The sequence below is a fragment of the Corapipo altera genome, unplaced genomic scaffold, assembly GCF_003945725.1.
Source record: "Corapipo altera isolate COAL_440 unplaced genomic scaffold, ASM394572v1 2b, whole genome shotgun sequence".
NCBI classification, from domain to species: Eukaryota; Metazoa; Chordata; class Aves; order Passeriformes; family Pipridae; genus Corapipo; species Corapipo altera.
This window is the reverse complement of record NW_020884874.1, coordinates 30666511-30690917: the sequence shown is the minus strand read 5'-3', so window position 1 is coordinate 30690917 and position 24407 is coordinate 30666511. Positions and strand designations below refer to the sequence as shown.

At 37.8% G+C, this 24407-nt stretch overlaps 1 protein-coding gene across 4 annotated transcripts in view; it reads left to right on the top strand.

The window, feature by feature from the left end:
- The window catches only part of UTRN (utrophin), a 363103-nt gene that overhangs the window by 84218 nt on the left and 254478 nt on the right, over positions 1-24407 (top strand). For 3 of the 4 annotated variants that reach the window (XM_027631971.1, XM_027631979.1, XM_027631957.1), the window contains 13 exons: positions 871-1052; positions 1725-1875; positions 3286-3405; positions 4146-4247; positions 7205-7312; positions 7861-8040; positions 9347-9501; positions 11851-11974; positions 13667-13754; positions 15300-15535; positions 15805-15985; positions 18630-18775; positions 21636-21848. In XM_027631971.1, the coding sequence (XP_027487772.1) occupies positions 871-1052; positions 1725-1875; positions 3286-3405; positions 4146-4247; positions 7205-7312; positions 7861-8040; positions 9347-9501; positions 11851-11974; positions 13667-13754; positions 15300-15535; positions 15805-15985; positions 18630-18775; positions 21636-21848 (1986 nt within the window). The remainder of the gene's footprint in view (positions 1-870; positions 1053-1724; positions 1876-3285; positions 3406-4145; positions 4248-7204; positions 7313-7860; positions 8041-9346; positions 9502-11850; positions 11975-13666; positions 13755-15299; positions 15536-15804; positions 15986-18629; positions 18776-21635; positions 21849-24407) is intronic. The other variant, XM_027631965.1, reaches the window with a different exon arrangement.

Genomic DNA, 24407 nt, shown 5'->3' with positions numbered 1-24407 from the left:
GCTTTGAAGCTTTAACATATTTTTTAAAATCAGCTTTTGGTGGGCAGTTTACTGGTGTGCTTAATACAAAGGCAGTCTGATCCAGACTGAGTCGGGTTTACCTGCTGCCAACTACTAAAAAACCTGGTCAGCCTTATGTCACTTGCTGTTGAAAGTGGGCAATGCTGAAATTGATAATCACGTCAATTTAATTCAGTGGTCTCCCTGTGATGATTAGGGTAGTTTGTTTCAGAAACTTGTGTTGATGCTTCCAGATTATTCTTGTTTCCAAATTTTGTTTTGACTCTGTTCTAAATCTGGACAGGTGTGCTAATGTTGATAGAAGTTTAAAGTGTCATGTTAGATGTTTTAGTTTTCTCCAGTGTCAGCTTACTGTATACAATAACATATAAAACCTGAATGCTGATCAATATGAGGAATTTCTTCCTTGTGCTACAGTTTTAAAACCGTGAACCAAAGGAAGAAGTGTTCTAGCTTTATAGTAAATATATGAATTTTTGAGTATTAGTAGCTGATAGGGTTCTAATTGCTTTCCTACAATACATTTCAGATATTATGTTCTGTTGTCCATAAGTAAGTTTGTTTCATATTCTTGGTGAGTTTGTTCAAAGGCCGTCTTCTACCAAACAGATCTTTCATTGAGGTGGTCAACTTTTTTTTCTCAATTAATTCTGTTTTACTGGCTCCAGACTTTTTGTAGCTCATGGAAAATTTTTTGTCAAAGAGAGGAACAGGTCTATGTTGTTTGTGTGTTTGATAGTACCAGCTCATTCTGCAGCAATGTTTCAAGCGTGACAGTTTTTTAGGATATTTATGAATTCATAAGCTCGTGTAGGACCCCATGCTGATATCTGCTTGTACTGTTTTCAGGGGTTTATGATGGAACTGACTGCACACCAGAGCAGTGTTGGCAGTGTTCTGCAGGCTGGAAACCAACTGGTGGCCCAGGGAAATCTGTCACCTGAAGAGGAGTTTGAGATTCAGGAACAAATGCTGCTGCTGAACTCCCGCTGGGAGGAACTCAGGGTGGAGAGCATGGACAGGCAGTCCCGGTGAGTCATGGCACATAACATCTTCTAGAGGCACACACTGACTTCTGGTGCTTGCTGTGCCTTGGAGAAGTCAGTTTGCATCTGTTTGTAAGAATGTTTTTTAGAATTAACACTTCAGTTTGTGACATGAAATCCACCTTCATACTTTCCAAGGTGAAACAAAAGGAATGACTTTTACTGGTTGGGGTGGGGTTTTTTTATAATGTAAACACTTTGAGACTGTTATGCTATGTAGATGTACCAGACTAAATCTATGGTATCTAAATGCAGTAGTTACATAAACTACTGAAAGAGTATTAAAAACACGTGTAAGTTTCTCTATAAAGTGGATATGGATAGCTATGAGTATTGAATTTTTTTCTGCATATGGGTTACCAAGGTAAGAGCTGCATTTTGTTGTGACACTCAGCAGAGGCTTTATTAGTAGCAAATCCCTGATGGAAGAAACAATCACTGACATAAATTGCATAGTTCATGAACTTTTTTTGTTGAGAAAGAGAGAAGGAAACAAGAATACTGAAATGTGTTCCTTAGCTTAATGCTGAACAGTTTATTTGGCGCTAGGTAACTGTTTTATGAATGGCCTTGCTGCTTTCCTATATGAACTAGAATTTAGTTTCTTTCCTGGGAAAGCTGTTTCTAAAATAACTCAGTCTGTGCTTCCCCCTGCAGCCTGCATGACATGCTGATGGAGCTCCAGAAGCAGCAGTTGCAGCAGCTATCTGACTGGCTGACAGTCACAGAAGAACGCATTCAGAAGCTGGAATCTCAGCTCTTAGTGGAGGATTTGGTGTCCCTTCAAAAACAGCTGGAAGAACATAAGGTAAACCTTTTTGTCTGCTATGTAATATGTACGGGAGAAGTATCTGAAAGATGTGTACACTAGTGGGTTCCTTAGCTGAGAAACTTGATTGTGTCAGAAGTCATACATGGCTGCATTTGGTGTTTGGAAAAGGAGGATGATGCGGTAGAAAGGAATTGGAAGTCTTAACTGAAGGCTTGGGCACTACTGACTATTATATTTGCTTCATGAAGGAAGTGAAACCTGTAGGGAAAATTGTTACCCTTACTTTGTGCAGAGACAAAGACCTCTCCTGGTAAATTGTTGGTGTGAGGAACAGTATGTACTATGTATATACTGTGGACAAACTTGCCCTTAGTGACTGGCAGGCATGCTTGAGACTTGCAGATTAAAGTAATATGGTATCAGGAAGGGCTTTCTAAGTCAGTGATTTCAGTCCCTGCTTTTACAGGAATTGCATCCTAAAGGGGTGCATAGACACTGCTCTCCGATGTGCATAATATTTTGGAAGTAGTTTGTCTCTCAGTTGAGTTTTTGGATGCAAGTCCAGCCTTTTTATCCTGCAATAATAAGGAAGAGATGTGAAGGAAAAAGATGTCCTTTCTGATATTTGTCGTGGTTGCAGCTTTAGTTTTTGTGCTTAGTGCTGAGGTTTGACCTTCTTCCCAGCATGGGACATACCTCACAGAACAAGAACAGTGGACTATTTTTGGTCTGTGTAGTTTTCTGTTCCACATTTTCATTCTTTTGTCTTCAAAGTCTGGGAAGTTTGAGGCGTGTTGTTCATGGAGAAGCTTAGGATATGCGGGGATGAAAAGTGACATTTATAGTACTGTAAAGGTTTATTGATCTTGCAGAAATATTTTGGAGGTAGGCTTTAACCATGGAATCTGTTATTCTATAATTTTATTGTATGAATATTTAAATCTTCATATTGTTTAAAAGTAATCAGAACTGCACGTTTTCTGCAATTCTTAACTATTGTCTTTGAACATCATGATCAGTTATTACACTGTTGGTATTTATGGGAATTATATTGTCAGCTCTTAACAGATGAATGTTCTTAGTGATTTTTCCCTGTTTGGCATGCCCTTTGGTACTTGCTTATTAACAATAACAGCTTTGTATAGAAACACTTAAACTCTCCAGTCTATAACATTAGATATATAGAAAGTTGTCATGATTCTCCTAGTCAAGTATGGTGCATACAGCTTAAAGCACTCTCGTGTTTACCAGTATTTCAACAGAATGGTTTTGGGTTAATTTCTAGCAGCCTTTTGCTTACATTTACTTAAACTGTGCAGTGATTTTGTGATTTACTGTTGAATCTGAAGTACTTCCTTTGCCACAGCAGTTGTGATAGTCCCTGTGGCCAAAAGAGCAGATTAGTAAATGTATTCAAAGTTGGTAACCTCTGTTTTGTTCTTATAGAGCCTGCAGAGTGATCTAGAGGCAGAACAGGTGAAGGTAAACTCCCTAACACACATGGTTGTGATTGTCGATGAAAACAGTGGGGAAAGTGCAACAGCTATTCTGGAGGAACAATTGCAGGTAAAATGGTAGAGCCTTCTTTTTTTTAACTGTAGTAACAGTTACTTAAAATCTCTCTGTATAATTGTAATTAGTGTTTTTGTGTTTAAAGACAATTTATTCTAGAAAGTAATTTAAATTATTTTTTTTATGAAGTAATGCTAATTTAAAAAATTATTAAATTAGCTCAAGCTAAAACCTGCAAAAGTGCTTTGATGACTTTCAAGCTCAATTCCTATTTGCACTCCCAATGACTTAGATACTTTTGTAGTATATCCTTACAGCAGTTTCATAAAATGGAAAGATGCATAGTGCAACTCTTACTTCGTATAAGTAATTTTTATTAGGAAGTTAAAATCTGATAGGAAAAATATTTAAAGATATGAACATAATTTATCTAGGGAGTATCATGTGAAGTATTTCCCTGTTTTTATCAGAAGTTAGGACTGTAAAAGTACCTGAAGTACAGTGAGTGTGGGACAGAATTTATTCGAACAGAATTCGTGCTACTTTGTTTGCTCCGTTTGAAGTCAATCAAATAGCTCACTGACTTCAGCAAGAGCAGAGGTAAGACCATGAGTGAATGTTTTTGAAAGTGTTAATCTCCAGTTCTGTGCAATACAGTGATAGCAGTAACTGACAAGGAGGTAGATATAATGAAGGAAGAGGTTAATGTGAAGTAGAAATTTTTTTCGAGTATCTGCTTTTGGAGTTTCTTTTTAAGGTTTGTGATCATTCATGAGTGTTTCCTGCTTTTGTAGAAGCTTGGTGAGCGGTGGACAGCAGTTTGTCGTTGGACTGAGGATCGACGGCTCAAGCTGCAAGAAATTCAGCTTTTATGGCAAGAGTTGCTAGAAGAACAGGTTGGTAGCTGTTCAGTTACTCAGGGTTGACCAGTTGATTTGTGGAAGGGAAAAAACAACCAACCAAAGAAACCCAAACAAACAATCAAGCCCCTGACTAAGGTGGGGAAAAAAAGCCTTGAAAAACTAGGCTTTGTTATTGTTTGAGTTCCCACTGTTTTTTGTCGAGTAGAATAGCTCTGAAGTGCAAGAGAAGTATTTTCTAAAGTTTTAAGAAAGAAAGTTTATAACACCTTGGAAATTATTTTATAAGGAATCTTGCAAAATGGCAAAGAAGTGTGAATATCCATAATAGCAAAATGACAATGAGTTCTCTAAGTGTCTGGTGGTTTTGTAATTACAGAAATTTTCCTGATTAAGGTATATGTGCTTTCAACATGGATACATGTACACGACTGTGCAATCAGCTAATCAATAGATAACTATTTTCAAAATCATTAGCATCAAGCATTTGGTCAATATAATGAACCATGCAGCTTGTTTCGTTTTGCTGAGTTCAGCTGAACAGTTGAATTGTCAAGAATTGTGAGTGTTCTCTTGCTTTGATATCATGTATTTTACATATATAATAAATGCTGCTCAAACACAAAGTAATTGATGACATAAAAGTGTATTAACACAACTATGTGTGCTAGGTTTGCATGCCTGATGCTACAATTTGCTTTATGTCTCAGTTTAAAATAGTTGATGGGTTTTTTTGTTTGAAGGTTTTACTGAAATTGGTTTTTTTTCCCTTAAATGATGATATTTATCACTATAAACTATTGTTTAAACAGCAGTACACTCAGACTGCTTAGACATTTAAAAGAAGTTGAACAGTGCTGATAAACTGTTGGTGTCAGTTGCAGCCTGGTTTCTTTGACAAGGATGTTTTGTCTGTGGGTTTTGGGGTTGCTTATGTGTTTCTCAGTGACCCCTCCCATATCTGTTTGTAGTATATTGATAAGCTGAATTTCTAGCTCATGTGAACTTGTTGATATGGACCCAAGGTTAAAATTTTGGTTTATCCCATGCCAAGTATCTGTTTATATGTATTTCTTTGGATACTGCTTTGTCATCTGTGCATGTATATCCAAAAAATTGTGTGCTAATGTTTTTTTCCAACTCTTGGTCATGGTAACTCTGAGTTGAGAAATAACAATTACCCCAAAGTCCTTGCTGTGTATGTCAAAGTATGAACTTCCAAGTGCTCTTAGTTTTGGTGACACTATGTGAACATATTTCTGTCCTCTTCCACCCTTATATTTTTATGGGGAAAATTGGCCACTCATTGGCTCTTACAGTACTGTTAAATATGTCATCTTCTATTGGAGTTGCTTTTACATTCAGATTTTTTTAATTTGTATAAAATTATGTTGCTATGTAAAAGTGAAACAATGGATGTGTTTAATGTAGAATGTCAGTGAATAGTGAGGAAATACAAGTTTGTTTAAATTGGTTTAGATTTAGCCTATGTTTGCACTGATTGTTCAACTGAACAAGGCATTTGTTACTAAGAGGTTTGAATTACAGTTCTCTGTCCTCAAGAATGATCAAGTGACTTACAAAAATTATAGTTTGAAACTACTTAAAAACTGAATACAAACACTTTAACAGAAAAGTAGCTAAAACATTTAGGTACTAGCGTTTTCCATTTTGGCCAACCATATGGAGAGATGAGCAACAGTGATGCATCGGCCTTTATGTGGCTGCCTAGAAAGCTTTTGGAAACCACAATTCTTACCACTCAGGAAACAAATTCCTAAATTGGTGCCAGATGTCAGATACTTCTTCAGCACTGTGATAATTATGTTTCAGTTTTCTAGGGAGAGTTGTCTTTGACTGCTGACTTAGCAGAAATTAACTGAATACACTGAAGGGTTTTTAAGCTCCTCTTATGCATAAAATATGTTGGCTGGGATGCCAGCATGATTTTTCCATGGAGTATGTGATGTTATAATTTTGTTTCTCACAGCCTTATGGCATTTCCACCACCATTGTATTTTCTGTCTGTACATTTTGCATATTGGTTTACATTGGAAATATAAATTACCTTAGTCCTTTGGCTCACAGGTTGCTGTAGTAAGTTCTGGGACAGTGACAAAAGTATGCAGTTAGACTGAGGAGCCTAGTGGCTTTTGTAAACTGTGTTGTTCAAAGAACAAAAAGGTCTGCCTTGCTGTATGATTTATTTTTAAACACAGAGGAACAGCAGTGCACCAGTGGCTATGTAACTGAGAACTGGGCATTCTAGTCCATGGAAACTGCTGTGCAGCAGCAGCAGTAATATGTTGCAACATAATATATTGTCTATAAAATCTTTCCTGATACTTGATGCCAGTTATTGCTGGTGTTACCATAGGAGTGCTATGTGACTGAAGCAAAGTGAGACCCAGGACAGATTTCCTAGAAAAAAACTGAAGATCCCCAAGTTAGAACTATTCAGAGCAGACCACTCTAGCTTTCAGTAGTTAATGAAATAGTATTTGCTGAAGTTATTTTGCAATTGAAAGTAGGTACCATAGACAGGGAGGTAACTAATTAGTATCTTTGATCGACTGCCTGGACTAAAAGAATTCTGAATTACCAGTGGTGTAGCTTCTGTGAGAAAATACTTGTAACAACTGGGTTTGAGTCACGGAGGAAGAAGGGTGGAAAACAAAAAGCGTACATGCCATTTTGATAAAGTCCTATGTCAGCTTTAGGATGGATGTCTGTTTGCTATAAATAACTTTGGGGGAAATGTGCTCTGATAAATTGAGAAATTATTTTGTTGATATTGTTTTGCTGGAAAGTATTACTTCATTCCCTAATCTGGTATTTTTGTCCCATTTTATCTGTTATTGAAGTCAACTGAAATTCCTGTGTATAAAGACTGTAGAATTGCGCCTTGAATGCAAAGATCTTCAAGAAAGAATTGTCAATAGCTGTTTGACAAACTTGATATTTTCTTGTGCTATTTTTCTTACAATTTGCAGTGCTTATTGAAAACTTGGTTAATTGAGAAAGAAGAGGCTTTGAGTAAGGTCCAGACAAGCAACTTTAAAGATCAAACAGACCTGAGTGTGAATGTTCGAAAACTAGCAGTGAGTATCACTACCCTGCACTGTCCCATCAAACCTCATAAACTAAATGAATGGCAAATTACCAGTTCGACCCCAGTAGGAGCTGTGAATGCATGACACTTTGGAAGCCAGGCAACATTCTCTCCTGCCGGATTCTTTTATGTGAATTAAAAAAAATTGGTACAACCTATTCTATGGCTGTTCCAGGTTGGTGTGCCAAACTTTGGAACAACTATCCTAGATGATTGACGGAATTTGTATTTTTTTGCAGGCCACCAGTCAGCTGTGTTTTCCAAAGTGTAGGTTTGCAGTGTGGTTTGTTTTTTATTTCACTGGAGCATGAACTAATAATTTGTGACTCAAGATACTGCTGGTTGCTCTAGAAGCTGTTTGAAGGATGTACTCTTTAAAAAGAGTGTCTGTTAGGGCTGTTTTTACACGAGAGAACTGTTCATTTTTCACCCCCGTCACCACCCCCACAACAACCTTCACCTCCCAGGCAGGGAATTAAAGACTAAGGGGTAGCAGAATACTTGATGTCATCTTTTAATGTTTTCTTTTAATTTCAGATTTTGAAAGAGGACATGGGTATGAAACGTCAAACACTAGACCAGCTGAATGAACTAGGTCAGGAGGTGGCCCAAATCCTTGGGAATGACAGAGCATCCAGCAAAATTGATCAGGATCAAGAAGAACTAACTCAGAGGTGGGACAGTTTGGTTCAGAAGCTAGAGGATTACTCTAACCAGGTACTTAACAGGGCTTTATTACTTGTTAGCTTTTTAGATGACTGTATGTGTGCAAACTTCACTGATACTGTGTCGGTGAAATTGCCCGGGAGAGTTCTTGGCATTAGGCTAGAGAGGCTAGAGGTGAGTGTTTTTTCACATGAGGCTGACTTTGTCTGCTGTCAGATCTATCTACATTTTTTGGTCTTCGAAAGCCCAAGTTGTTAACCTGACTAGTACTATTACTCCTTTCTCACACAGATTAAGCTTCATTTTTCTGATGAGTAAAGCAGGCTTGCCATGTATTATCAATCAATGCAAATGCCTTTAAACATTATAAGAGTACTGGGACTGGATTAAATCTGATACTAAAAGAAAACAAAGGCAAAACCCAGAATAGATAAATAAATGGGAGTCATACAAGCATTTATGCTCTGTGAGTATGATTTCTCATCTGTTGAAAATAGAGTAGTTGTTTGTTTGATGTGTAACCATGATAGCCAAGCTGGATTGTTAAATGTTTATTTTAGTGTTTTGAGTGCTTGGTAATGTTTTTATTTAGACAGAACTCCATTGGTTTCTGTGAGAATTTTATTTGACAGTTTTATAACTCATGTGCCTTTTTATGTGATATTAATATGTTGTTATGGTGAAAGCCATGGCACTGATTCACGATCCATTTAGTGTATAGTGAATGAGTTGTGCAGTCTGAGAAGGGGTTCATTTCAACCATGTGGCTATAGTTTGTTCTTGTGTTTGAGTCAAAGCGCTAGGAAATGCCAAATCCTGTCTTCATCCTTTCACTCCCCTTAAATATCAAGCACATACTTAGAACTTACAGGTTGATTCCCTTGGGTCTTACTTTGTAACCTGTTAAGAAACATGGAAGGTTTCTATTGACATGAGTGAGTTATTAGGTCAAATTCACCATGTGTCAGCTCCTTATGAGATCTAGGCTTGGTTTTATAAGATATGAATACAAAATATGGAATTGTGTGTTAATAGACCTCAGGTACCCTGGTTCTTTTTGTGAACAAATTTTGAAGAAAAATAGATATAATCCTTTTTTGTTGATTATAGTTCGCTTCGACTGGCATGAAATTCTAGTTGAACTGAGAGTATTGATGCTTGGTTTCCATCTGTAAAATGAAAAAAGTGAAATTTTTCTGTGGAGTGCATCTATGATAAAGGTGCTTCATGACAACAGGTCATTTGGAGGAGTGAATGAATGGGCTTTTATGACTGATGAATAAAAGAAACTAAGAAAAAGCAATTCAGCTTGTGTTACAAATGTTACGTGATCCTTTTCCTAAATTATTTTGTGTAGGTAACTCAAGCTGTAGGAAGTGTAGGAATGTCACAGGTTTCACAGAAGGCTGCTGCAGAAGCAACACCATTGAAGGAACAGTCCAGACAGGAGTTGCCCCCGCCACCACTCCCAAGGAAAAGGCAAATTCCAGGGGACAGCGAAGCAAAGAAAAAGTAAGTATATGTCACTACCATTTTTGATTGCTCATTAGATACTACGTAGACTCTCTGTCTTGGCTTTTGATTCTTCTATTATACAAGTGAGCAATACTTAAATTGCGCTTCTGAGGTTGGGTTTGGGGGTTGGACTAGATGGGTCCTTCCAACCCAAACAGTTCTGTGAACGTGAAGGAAGTGTTGTGTACAGCCTTGTTTTCAGAGCAACAGAAAACCTGTACCTTCCATTAACTTCCAAGGGAAATGGGTGTGTTTCGTTTCTCATAGAAGCAGGTCTTCAGCCTCTTATACCTCAACTCCTTTACTGGAAAGATAGAATTAATTATATTTACTTCTTTTTGTAAAAACATCTTCTCATCTTTGGTTAAAAAGTGTTGTGAAAGTGCCAAGTATTTTGATTTACTATTTGTTTATAATCACCGTAAATATACAAGAGAAGTGGGGGAAACTGCACAAAAAAAAAACCTCAGAAATCTATTCTATCTCCCTGGTATGTAGTAATAAGAATAATATTACAGTGATGTCTTTTTTGACAAGTATTTCTGGGGTGTCTGGCTGACTTGCATATGTAGATTCATAGAATGGTTTGGGCTGGAAGGGACCTTAAAGATCATCTCATTCCAACTCCCCTGGTATGGGCAGGGGCACCTTCCACCAGACCAGGTTGTTTGGAGCCCCATGCAATCTGACCTGGAACACTTCCAGGGATGTGGCATTTACAGCTTCTCTGGGCAGTTTGTTCCAGTGTCTCATCACTGAAGACAATCGCCGGTGTCTCTCATACTGAAGAATTTCTTCCTTATATGTAATCGAAATATACTCTTTCAGTTGAAAACATTTAGTCCTTGTGCTATCAATACAATTCCTGATAGTCCCTCCCCAATTTTCTTTCAGTATTGGAAGGCTGCTGTAAGGTTTCCCTGGAGCCTTTTCTCCTCTAGGCTAACCAATATTTAATAACTTGTGTTGAATTCTCTTTTAATAAATAGCACACCTAAAACTAAAGGAATTGTTTCAAGATAAATTAAGAAAGTAAATGCTGTATACTCAACATCTGACTTTTTGTGGTTGGCTGAGAAAATGAGCACTTCTTTGAGGCGTCACTAGTTAAATCTTTGGCAGGCTGTTTAGGGCAAGGATAGAGGGCTGCATCAAGAGTGGGGGGTCGCTATGCTACGTGATGTGTGCTTGCACAGTGAAAAAGAGTTATCTTTGTTTTTTTCTGGAGGAGGAATAGACGTTTGGAGAGGTGAGCAACCTGCCCAAATCCTCTTGAGGACACTGGTCAGATCCCTGGTGGGGGTGTTGTGTGCATCTGAGTGTCCCAGGGCAGTAAAGCAGTCAGCAACCCATCTGTCTTGTTCTCTGTATCACAAGCTGTGAAAACTCTATTAGATTTTGAAAGCAAAAGTGATTTATCTGTCATCTATTTTCTTTGAGTTCAAACTGCATTAAAGAAAAATAGTTTAAAAATAGATTAAACTTTCTGATACTTTTACATTATTCCATTTACTTATGTTGAAACCAAGAAATGACCAGTAAGTAGAATTTTGCTGGTTTTTCCAGGAAAACTTTGAGTGAAGGACAGTGACTTTGCATTTATTGGGATGCTGTTATTCTATGTTAGGATTTACACTGTTTAGTATAACAGTAATTTGGCCTGGCTTGTGGTCTGTACAGTATATCTGTCCTCCTCTTAAGTTCTGTACAGTATTGGTTAATTTGGGAGTTGATTGGTTTCTTTTGGTGATTGCAGGTTGAAACTTAGAGGTTTTAGGCTTAAGAAAGTTATGTTAGTATAGACATGTCCACTGTAGCCAAAAACATTAAGCTGTAAGCTAATCTTTAGTCAGCTAAGTGTGCAAATGGATTTATCCACTGTCACTGCCATGAGTGCTTAAGCTTCTAGCTTTTCCTTCGGACTAAATAGTGTCGCAGACTTCTTTGAAACATAGAAATGTAATTCTTGTCTTGTTCCTGAGGTTCAGTTTATTACTTTCAAGATACTTGGCATTGAGAGATCTGTTTTGTGACATATTAAAAGAAACAGTTATAGTTTGCATGAAGCTATGTAGAAAAAATGAGAAATAAATGCATTCCTAATTTGTTCCCAAAGGCTAATACCATGGACATAATTTTTAGATAGGAGGTTTCTGAAAGTTTGTCTCTGCCCTGCTTCCTGTGAGTAGTAATAGAAGAAGCATGAATTTTGTGTGCAGTCTTGCTGTTTTAGGATGGAATAATGTGCTGAAATTTAAGACTTCTGATATTTAAGACAGAATGACTGAATGGGGGGGAAAAAAAACACCCCAAGAAACCAAACCCTTGTCTGACCTTTTAAACCAGGTTTGATGCTGAAAGTGCGGAACTCTTGAACTGGATTTCAAAATCAAAATCTGCCATTGAGGCAGCAGACATCAAAGAATACAAGAAGATGAGAGAGACTTCAAGCATGAAAGAAAAGTTGAAGGTAAAATGGGGAGATAGAGAGTGTTTCAGTGAATAGTATACTCTGTATCGAAGCTGGCTGTCAACTGGGCTGATCCACATGCTTTGAGGGGATTAAGTCCTTTAGTTAAATAGTTTCAGAACTGGACATACATGGAAATCTCTGACCAGCTGGACACACTTTTTTTGCTGATGTTGGGTTGCATAATCCACAGGAAATTTTAAAAACATATATTACTGATGTCTACTTTGGAGTTCTGAAAAGTGTCTGTCTTCAGGATTATTATCTCTTACACTAAATAACATTTTGGTTTCATGTTTCACAGTTGGAAATGATGTTGATTGACACCACTTTTATAATTTTGGTAGAGATAGGCCAGTGGTGTGCTCAGAGACTCAGTGAGTCATGCTGTGGCACTACTCACTCACTGTACCACCCAGGGTCCAAAGTGGTATATTGTTATAATGTTGCGACATGTTTCCTCTATTAATTTTGGAGAAAACATAATAGTTACAACTTGTGTACAGTATTGCTGACCTACCAGACAGAATACATAATTTTACAGAATCCTGTGGGAGTCATGAAATAGCCATTTTATCTTATATTCCTTCTGTTTCGGGAATGTATTCTTGCCTTTTTTTGGTCCTTGAGCATGCTTTGTTAATGAAGGCTTACTGAAGCTTTAGCAGGACCTGAAGCTGCTTTTGAATTCAAAAACAATACTTAAAAATATCTATAAGGAATCTCCTCCTTAGTGCTGTAGTACAAAATGGTGCCAGTAGGAATGTTTGGAATGAGAGCACTGTTGAAAATAAAAACCAAAACAACCCTCCCAATAGTTTATTTATAGATCTTTATGAATGTTTATAAACCGTTTATTAGGCTCCAAGATGAACACTGGGTTCCTGTGAACAGCTGTTTTTAAATGATTGGGCTGTAAGTAGGTAGAAAAGTGTTTGTTCTTCCCAGCTGTGCAAATAAGTGCACGCTTCCGAATTTACTGTAGCAAGTCTAAACCAGAGTAATGACCTTTGACATGAGTTCCAAAAAGATTTTTGTTTGGAGATACTTTGTAATCACAGAGGATATTGAATTTGTGGCTTTGTGGCCAAGGAACTTATCTTTTCTCTGTGGATGTATTCTACCTATTGACTCACAGCAATATACACCAATATGTATGGCTTGAGTGAAGAACTTGTTCCTTTAAAAATCTTGGTAATCATATAGAATTTCCTTCACCATATCTTTGTGAAGGAGAGTGAAGCACTAGAGCTTCTGAGAGTCTAGGGAACAGGTTGTTCCCTTCTATTGGAAATCTCAGAGACTGTGGAGGTGAAGGGACTACTAAAAAAAAAAAAAGGTCTTTCCTCCACTGGTTTGCATTAAAGAATTACAATTTTTGATCACAAGTGATTTGTTTCAGCTCTTGTCCCAATATCTTATTTCACATTGCAGGACCGTCAACCCTTTTAACAATATTTTCTTCCTGGTGCTGTTGTACCTTCTCTTTCTTGCTTGGTACTTGTGAGAGCTAACTCCTTTGGCATTTGTTTTCTGAACAAACAGAACTAACAGGCATCCTAGAAGGTGCTGTATTCAAGGAAACTGGAAGTGTTTTGGGTAGTAGTGGGAAAATACATGTTACTGGGGAAAAGAGGGAAGTCAGGAAAAATAACCCTCACTGAAACTATTCTTTTGCGTTTCATTTGAAAGGTGATTGAAGAAGAAAGAGTTGAAAAAAGCCAAAAGTTAGATGAACTGAAACGAAGCGGACATGTTCTTTTGGATCAAATGGGAAAGGGTAAGCAACTTGAAGGTTTTTCTATTTTGTGGTTTAATCAGTTGAGTTGCTGGGAAATAATATTGAAATGTTATCTCTAGTTAAGCATCACAATATATTCTGTCCCTCTCCCTCCATTTATTTTCCTTCAGAGACACTGGTCATTGTTACTCTTACTAGTTAGCTATGTGTTTTGTTTTCATTAAAGCTTGTAGAAAAGCATGATTATTCTTCTTTAATGTACATGTGCTCATTTGCAGTCTTTTAAGAATTATTTTAAGAAAATATTTCTATTTTAGTAACAATGGCAGTTACATGCTTTTGAGGGAAGGAAAAAACTGTCAATGTGTTTTGATGATACAGTCACAATTTGTGGCTCAAAGACGAGAGATGTCTGCATGATTGAGAAAATGATTGATTGTCAATTAAAACACTTATCCATGGGATCTTATAATTAACATCCGTGAAAGTTGAATCTTAAAGCCTTGCCAGAATCTTGTTTCATAAAGACAAAACTCCGTCAGTGAAATGTGATCTCCATAAAAGAGATATTTATATCATCCAGAGACAATCTTTTGTATCTGCTATACGCTTGACTTCTGGTGAAGTTGCTGTGACTGGTAGACAGACAGCCGACTGGTAGACTGTCCTGCACACTGACCAGCATTCCTTTTGGAAAATGCTGATTTCCATTAGATTTTTTGACCGTCACATTTTTCCAGTCAGACTCTTTACATATATGGCCCAATTTGCTAAGCATCTCCAATCCTCTCCTCCTAGCCTGCTGCAGCTGAGGCTTTTCACAGTGGGTGCCATTGCACTGAAGCTGATGGCTGAAAGCCACTGATTTGACCTGGAGTTTGAGTTGTAAAAATTTTTATCTGTTCATTGTTTCCAACTGTGGACAAAAATCCTTCATTCCTCTCTCTACTACAAACCTCTTCAGCTTTGATAGGTCATGACTATGGAACCAGTGTCTGTTGACTATAATAAAAAATGCATAGTTGAAAAGCTGCTTTGTGTCAGCAAAAAGTAGGATACAGAAATTGCTTTTTGTTTGTCATCTAAAATGTTGGAATACATAGAAAATAACCAATCTACAGCCCGCAATGACAGTGACTGGCTGTTGTGTGCATGCTCCTTCTGTGTGACTGGCTGCAGCTGCTGTGCTGCTGTGCTGTAGGTGTGCCAAGCAGATGGTCAGTGTGTGAAGCATGGGCAGGATCTATGGAGTAGGGTCTTCAAGTGCTCTTGTAGAAGCTTGACTGCCCTAACAAGGGCATTGGGCTCCATTTGTGCTAAAGCAGTGCAGCAAAAAAAACCCCTCCATGTGTCTTTCCTCAAAATGGAAGTGGAATATCTCACTCTTCATTTTACTCTTAACATAGAAATATAAAACTGAAGCACTATTAAGTAATAAGTATAGATTTATGGATAGTGGACTTGGAATCAAAGCATTTTGCATATTAATGCAAATGTGCACCTGTATTTGAAGAGAAGGTTTAAATGTCTGTTCATCAAAATGTGTTACAGTTAATATAGTGATAATTTATATAATCTTTATAGAAGGACTTCCTACAGTGGATATAAAAACTATGATGGAGAAAATATTGTCGGGGTGGAAAGACATGGTTCAAAATCTAGAAGAAGTGGCCAGAAAGATAAAGTACCAGGAAGAAATAAATGCTTATTTGAAGGAAATAAATGAGCTTGAGAAGACTTTAATTGAGAAGGATGACTGGCTTAAAAATGATGCTTCTTCAGCATCCCAACCCTCAGCAGTCCGGAAAGACTTATGTCAGGTAAGTCTGGCAAAACTTGTTAATGTTGCTTGGAAGGTGTCAGAAGCACAGGATGCCCCAGAGGAGCTTAGCCTAGTCAGTAAGGTAATTCAGTTTCTAAGGCATGCAGGGTGTCTGATTTGACTGGAAGATTTTGGTACTTGTGTATCAGGAATACTTTAATGTTGTTGCCCTAGTAATGTGGAAGACCTGTGCTGCAGTAGCTCTACTAAAATCTTTCTGTTAACAAGGCAACTATGAGTTTGGGTCTTGGTTTCAATCTTTCACAGCGGGAGTTAATGCATCTGGCAAGCCTGAGTCCACGGCTGGAACATCTGAAAGCCACCTGCAAGACACTCACCTCTCAGCCCATGCCTTCAAGTTTCATTCAGGAGAATTTGAATGGTTTTCTTGATCACTTCAAGTTGACTCGTCAGAAACTAGAGGAACATCACCAACAGCTGAAAAAAGGTAAAAATATATATATATATAAAATTTTTTTTTTCCAAACACAACACCTCCTGCTTACCTGTGTTCCCATTTTTTTTTGTTGTTTTTTTTTTGAGCTGACTGAGAACTCTTTGGATTCTGGTAGAGTTTTTGTATTGATTCTACTTAGCTTTGGGTCAAACTGGCAAAATTATTTTATCAAGTGAAAGTCTATTTTTGTGGCCTCCTCTGCGCACACTTTTAACACCATGGAACAATGTATTTTAAAGTGATTATGGAAGGATGCAACATTCCTTAAACTTCATTTAAGGAATTAACAAGACATATTTAAGGTGGATAATATAGTTTGAAAATCTGTGTCTCTCTGGCATTTACAGAAATAAATAATAATACTAGACATGAAAAATGGAAGATTAGAAGGACCACCTTTAAAATGGAAGTGCGCATGTGAAATTTATTCTTTTTCATAGCTTTGAGCACATGAGTCATACATAATTCCTTTTGCAAATTTCATCTTTGAAGTGATTTGGAATCTGGCTTGCTTTTCAGGCAGTTTCTACTAGGGCTTTTGTTGCATTAAAAATTTCATTGTGAGTATTCAAACCAGTCATGCTGGTTTCTAAATGATTTTAAATGTAACACACATAATATGTAGTTCTGGTAATATATTAAACTAAATAGCAAGAGCACAGACCTGTAAGAAGATTTTTTTTTTTTTCCCCCTTGGTTTTTATTTTGGAGGAATTCGAGGGAGTGTTTTATTAGCGGCTCCAAATGGAAGAGCATGAACTCTTTATCCTGTGTGTAATAATAATAGTCTCAGCTACTAAATTGTTGGGCCATCTATATAGTGTATTGCACCAGACCTGCGTGCTTCAATTATAACCATGCAGAAAACTGTGAATAATATATGTCTGCCATGTTCAAGTTACAAGAGTATACTTTCATTCTGACTGTGATGAATGATAATTTTATAGCTGTTTTGAGTTCATGTACTTTTGAATAATTTTATTGATATTGTGTATTTTGGTAATTATACACCACGTAACAAAAAGACCGCTTATTTTTTCATGCCACACATCAGTTGAGGTGTTATCAGTATACTTGAACCAGTTATTGCTTGGTAAAAACATCTTACATATTTTAATATGTTAAATTTGTACTTGTGTATTTTTTTGAATGAGATAACCTGCAGCGAAATTATATTGCTGAAGTGCAGAGGGAAATGTCAGTTCAGGGTTTCAGTTTTCAGCATGGTTTGAATTGCTGCAAGGTAAAAGACCTTCCAGAGCCATATAACTGGTAGAAAAAGCTGGTGGTGTCACTTGCACATTCGTAAACTTGGTAGACTTTGACTGACAGAAGAACAACTCCTTTCATGGCTCTTCTTTGAGCTTCTGAAAAATCCCTCATGGACTGCTACGCAGTCTCATCTCTATGGGCATTTTTTTAATGGCAATTGTAACTCAATTTTTTGTCAGTGTGAGGCTATATTAACTATTTTCTTTTCCTCCAGGATTTGTTGTAGTTTAGTGAGAATACACCTATCTGGTTTTTATTGAATTCTTCTTTTATCCCCTTTAAATTGATCCTGGATTTTTGAGAAAAGGGCGCTAGATAACTCTGATTCTCTCTAAAAATGTTGACTCATTTTTATAAATGGTTGGACAGTTCTGACAGTAAGCTGTTTAAAAGGTACCTGGTGAGTGAGAACAAGGGTTAGATTAATTTTTACTTGTGATAGTAGCAAAATTACCTAGGAATCCAAGGGCAGAGAATGTGCATACCACAGTACAGGTCTTACAGGTGAAATCCTGTTTGCAGCAGTTGTCCAAATCTGTTGTTTTCATTCTGAAATGCCAGAATGAGGTGCTGTCTCCTGCCTGGGATTCCACAGAGGGCTGGCTTGAACAAATTTTGAGAAGCAGTTGAAGATTGGAAGTAGATACTCCATCCAAACTTTAATTCTCTTTTCATTCTTCCTAGATAGCGTCTCTGTTCTGACGGCAGGCTAAAAGCTGCTATTTTTATATGTTTGTGTGTGTGTATACATATATATATACACACACACAAAAAATGTAAAAAACCATGAAAACACAAACCCCACTATTACACTAATATGTGTTTTGTGTATGTGTGTATATCTATCTATCTAAATACTAGCTTATATAGTTACTACATATAGTGTGTATATTTTACTTGCTATGTACTATATTGCTATTATATATGTTATACTTTGTTTTATATGTATAGTAGATATCTTTGTGTACGTTTGCAGACAAATAAGAGATAGGTCTAAAAGTTTTAAAAATGAAAAATACTAAATTGGGGGAGTCGAGACATGTAAATGTCAAAACACTATCGATTCCATGACCCCACCGACCCCAACAGATTTAGGTGCTTAGATGTATAAGAAAAATTCTGAAAATGGGATAGAGTGTATAAATGTTTTTGGAGGTTGTCATATTTCTTATTTTATTCTATATAATACATACTTGTACATTATATATATATTTAATATTTTTAAAGGAAAAATATTGTTATCAGCAGAAGAGTTATTTTAGCTCTTGGAAGGCTGATTATGTTCACCATCTCCTATAACTTGTGTTTCACATCTGTTTCTTTACCTTGTATTTTGTTCCATTACTCTTTTCTGTGGTACCAGAGACAGAAAACCAGCCAAGCCAGGAGTATGTGGAGTCCCTGCAGCAGCTGAAGGACACGCTGAGCGAGCTGGAGGGGAAGCAGCAGTCCATTACCGGTGAACTGAGCGAACCCAGTAAAGTTGAGAAGGCCCTGCAGCAGGCAAAGGTAACTCACCTTCAGAGTGAAGTGAGGAATTTACTGACTCAACTATGGTCATCTTCTGTTCTTCTGCCTTGTTTTCAGTGGGGTAGCTAATGTTGCTCAGAGAGATGTTGGCCAGGTAGTGGTGTGTTGAAGACAATTCTGGAGGTGCCTTGTTGAAAACTGGGTTACCACAGGCTACTGAGGGACATGTCCAACCAAGGGCTGGCTATCCCTGAGCCTGCAGACTTCACAGCTTCCCTTGCTGCCTATGCCAGGAGACAGGGCGAGAACTGAGACTGCTTAACTGGGGGAAGAGGACCTCAGACAACCTTGGTGGCTTCCCCAGGCACTCTGGTTTGCATGTAGGTCTTGCACTCACCAGTCCCAAAACAGTTATTTAGGCCACAAAAGTATCTCTCTCCTAGAAGCTTGGTTGGATCAGATTGGTGGCCTGATCCAAGGTCTGCTCCTTTGCCGCTGAGTTGCTCCTTTGCTGCTCCTATGCACCACAGCCATACCTGTGCCTGGCCTGCTTGGGCTTGCTGTCCTGGAGAGGCCTTGTCCCTCCATGTGGCAGTGCGGGCTCCCTGCCTCTGCCCTTCTGCCTAGACCATGGTGTATGGAGTATTAATATAATACAAACCACGTAGACCCAGCTAGTTTGGGGGTTCTCAGCCAAATCCTCTTTATTCAAATGAAGCAACACCTTATATACATGGGTTCAAAGTAACACGTGACTCCCCTGACTAATCAGCGGGGGTACCTCATTACCCGTGTACATGGGAGTACATGTGGACTTCATTTCCCATGATGTCTCATCCAGCATCCTTCCTGTAACCCGACTCCTACAATGGTGTGCAGCCTTGTAACCCTCCCCTCCAAACACTGGTTAAAGCCCACCCAGATGTGAGGTACCTGCCTGCCTAAACTGAGTCTGAGGGTCAACTGGTTAAAGCAATCCCACTTCATCCTGGTTGCATGTTTGGAGACAGTAACTGTGCTTCTCTGGCCTCTAGATTGCCTTTCAAAGGGAAACAGTGTTTGTGAGCTAAAAAGGTAATTGATACATAAATTCTGTGTAGTAGAAACAATATTTTGTTTCCTATTGTGAGCCTATAAAGTAGGGGAAAAATCTATGGATGACAGTTGCTTTGTAAATGTCACTTACTGGGGCAGAGGTGGAACTCTCTCCAGGGAGATAATTGTGCATCTCTAATACTTTTTCTATTTTATTTTTTTTTTCCCCCAAAAAAGCCTATAAACAATTACTTTCCTGTCTCCTTCACCATTCCTCACTGCTTTTGTGGAATCATGCTTAATTCGGAAGAATGATTTTTTTCTCCCTCTGTGGTCGCGTAAGAAGGGCTTCAGGTGACTCTGAAGGAGCTCTTGAGCTCTGGATGATGGGTGGGGAGAGGCCCTATCTGATTATATCCTTATCTATTTAGCAGAAAGTGATCATTTTTAGAATTTGCGTAAACAAAGGTGTTAGTGCTTTGGTTTTTTTGAGCTAGCAGGTTTAAATAAGTTTTGATTCTTGTCTTTTCTCTTTAGCGTTGCTTCTGTATTGTTAAAAGTTGGTAGAGGTTTTCTGGTCTATATGCTACCTGAATTGCAATGGCATTCAGTCTTTCAAGGCTTATCTTTTCCTACTTCTGCCCAAATTTCACCTCCCCCTTTTCTTCGGAGAACTGATTAACCTGAAAGGACATACTATGCTAGTGTGGGAGCTTTAAGGAGTGTGACAGGAAATAGGAACAAACTGTAGATGATGAGCTGCTTGTGGACCTTGGGATTTTTCAGCTTCTGCACTGTAGCAGGAGCTGATAAGTGCTTCAGGCATAGACCCAAGGCAGGGAGGGATTTGCTCAGTCTGTGGTCCCTTGCACAGAAAGCTCTTGTTTGCTGAAACAGACATCACTCTTCCCAGTCTCATTTCTACCTCACTACCTCTCCTCTTAGAAGAAATGGTACACTTTACAGGGAAAGGATAAATAGAAAGTAAATCTGAGAACATAAACTTATAAAAAAATTCTTCCTCAGCAAAAATACAGAAAAATGTATATGCACACATTCCACATGTACACATAAAATACATATACTAGCAAAATTAAATGAATTAAATTAATAATTCTTTCATGTGTTCATTCCAAATTTCTCTTGAACAAATTTAAGCTGAATAACAAAAATGACCAGTTCAATGACATGGCAGCATTTTTCATGGCTTATACCTTCAGCGGGTTTTTATTTTTATAATATTAGAAAATTAGCTCTTTCCGATCAAGAGATTTGTTTCTATCAGCAGTACCACAGTGAATATATTCAGATTGTATCCTCCCTGTATTCCAACTGGGAAAGTAGTTTTCAGAACTCTAGTATCTAGGGCTTTCTTTGCAGCTAGATATTGTATTTTACTTTACAAAACTTGGAAGAACACTCTCAGCTTGTTTGTTTGTTTTCTTTTAAAAAAACAAACACCTGTTGGTGGAATGAAAATACTGAGGTCCCGGTACACCTACATTGCAGTTTCTTTTATGACTTCAGTGTAGCATAACCATTGCTTTGTTAACTTGTGTGACAGTATTGTACAGCGCAGGAGAGGTGTAGGTACCTGGGCTTGTTTAGCTACATGGCCAAGCTTTGCTATCCCTTCTGTAATCTCTGCTGCTGCACCAGTTGAACAGATGAAGATTTTTCTGCTTAAAAGGTTGTTTCAACATCTCTGCTGCGATAACTACAGTAACTGGAATATAACTCTTCACTGAATCTATGTGCTGAATGACTGCACAATGAAACTTTTGAAGTACTTCCATTTGTATGTGTGTACCTGTTGTATGGCTAATACTGGAAGGACACACTTTTTCTTTTTATTTTGTTGTAGGCACTTTGTGAGACACTGGAAGCCCAGAAGCCCAGGGTAGATAAACTTGCTGAAGAAACAAAAGCTTTGGAGAAACATGCTGCTTCGGATATAAAAAACATCTACACTCAGGAGTTCAAGCATCTGCAGGGACACTGGGACAAGTTAAAGCTCAAAGTTTCCAAAGATGTTAAACTACTGGAGGGAATTACATCCAAGTTGAGAATATTTGAGGTAAAATGAAAGGAATTTTTTTGTTACATAATGTTAAATAACTCAGTTACTTTAGAGACCTCTCTTTGTGTTCTTGCAGGAGTTCAGATGATACTGATTGAGAAGTGAAATGGTGGTGAACCACTAGTCTGACAGAGACCGAAAGCATATGTAGTGTATTTGTAGCAGAGCAGAAGTGGGCTTTTAATGTGCCCAGGATAGTATCTTCTAACAGCAATACTTTTCACATAAAATTAGTGTCCCCCTCTTTCAATACCAGAAGCAAAGGTTATGGTAAAGTCAAGGGTATGTCAGCTGTGCTTGTTGGTCCCAGCAGTGGCAGATGTGTTCTATTGTGGTGGGTGTCAGATGCCCAGTGCCTTACTAGTTTGTCATTTATAATTGTAATTCCATGCTTACTACAGAAAACCTGCTCCTTCAAGTGGTGTTTTGGTCAACAGTAATAAAGTGTTAGTGCAACCTGTTAAAAAAGGAAGTAAAGAAAATGCTTGGGTATTGTGAGTTTTCCCTTTCCAAATGATGGCCTCTGAAGTGTCAGGAAGGATAGTTAAAGAATTAAGGTTAACCAGCAGTCTTATATATACATACACATACATGCACACGTGTGCACATACATATGAACGACAGAAAATCCCACTGCTTTAAAAATGAAGGGATGGAAAGCGAGGGTACCTAGATGCTTAACCCATTGACAACAAGGGGAGTCATGAGTGCTTAAGTAACTTAACTGAAGTGGACTCAGTATTTACTGGTTAGATTGATTTCTTTGTGTTTGCTTTAACTCCTTTCTTTAGACTATTGGTATTCTTGTGGGGAGAGGAAGAAAAAAAATAAGGAAAATATGTATATGAATATACATGAAAATGTATTGTGATTTAGCCTATGATGATATTGTTGTGAGCCAAAAGTTAAATAGGCACTAACCATTCTTCACTATCAGCTTGAAAGTATAAGCTCATCACAGCAGTATAAAAGCCCAAATACGATGCCATTGTTTTTCCCTAGAGTATTGTTTAACTAGGCTTTAAGTTTCATATTATTTTCCTTTTCATATTTCATTTTAAAATTCAAAAATCAAGAAAGTGCTTTAGAGATCCTCTTATGAGGAAGGCACATTAGCTAGCAAAAAAGTATTTTCACATGCTTTAAACATATCTTAGTGTGTGGATTTATTTGCATTCTTTTTAACAGAAGATATATCACACAATTTATAAACATAAACAACTGTCTGTGCACTCTCTTCAGGACATTGGTACTATGCATGCACACCACCACCTTTCCGTAAAAGTTTCTTTCAATCTTGCTCTCCCTTTTCTCTGAAGCAGCAAATGATTCCTTTATTTGATAGTCGATTCAGATTTCAATTTGATAGTGTGTTTTATTATTTTCATTTTTCTTTTATTTTAAACCAGACAGGATCTTTAATGATTACTCAAGTACAGACGTGTTTAAACTGAAATTTATATTATGAAGGCCAGGTAACTGACTTGCGTGATGTTTCAGTGAAAGTTGGACAAACCATTGCTGATTATGGTTCAGAAGCAGTAAAAACCTCAATCCCATTAAAGGTTTTACTTGATGGAAAAAAATGCTGAAGGGAATAACTTGACCATGCTTGTAAAGTGTTATTCACTAGTTATTTATTTCAGGACTTGAGCTGCTCCCAGCAGTGTGTGTGTGATCTGTGTGTATGAATAGCATAGATATGGTAGTCCAGTCTGGACTAGTGGACTTGTAAATAGAAGCCACAAACCAGCTTATGAATAGGAAGGGGAATTGTAGGCTTTCAGAGGGAAAAAAGTGTGTTTCATTTGTTAGGCTGTACTACCTGAAGCATAAATGTAAGAGCTGTCCTGTCCCTAGCCCCCTCTGCCATAAGTGTGTTCAGAAACATGTATATTTGTGCTTCTGCTTTTAGTCTGGTTCCTTTAAACTCATCCTTTCAGTAGCTGCTTGCAGCACTCTGGGACGATGTGGAGCTGTGGAGCAGCTGGTGCTGCTGGTCAGCAGGAGCTGACAGCCCAAAGTGAGGTGGTTTGTAACTTCTAAGGCTTAACCAAGGCCTTGGTGATTACTTTTCAGCAACCACTTCCTTATTAATTTTTCTCTTGACTTAGACCTAATCTGCAAGATCTCTCTGTGTCTCATTCACTTACCATCACACTCTGATCTTAATTATTTAGCATGACAGAGTAAATATTCTTCATGTAAGTTTGCCTCAGTGTCCTTTGTGCAGCAACTTTATATGAGTCTTATTCTTCAAATGGTTACAGATTTGCAGTTGCCTTGATTAGCTGTAGCTACACTGTGCAAAACCTACTTACCTCATGAGTTTGAGCAGCGTTTTTTCCCTCCCTTAATTTGTTGTATTTGCAGAATTCTTCTTTTTCTGCACTTGCATCTTGTTCAGTTGAGTGGTCTGTACATGCACCTACTTTCCTAAATCACGGCTTTAACTGTGTGAAGAATGGATCTTGAAAGCTGAAATTCTTCTTTTTAATTGAGAGTATGCTATTGAGAGTAGGGTAAACATGTGCAGTATTAACATGGCAGGTTTTC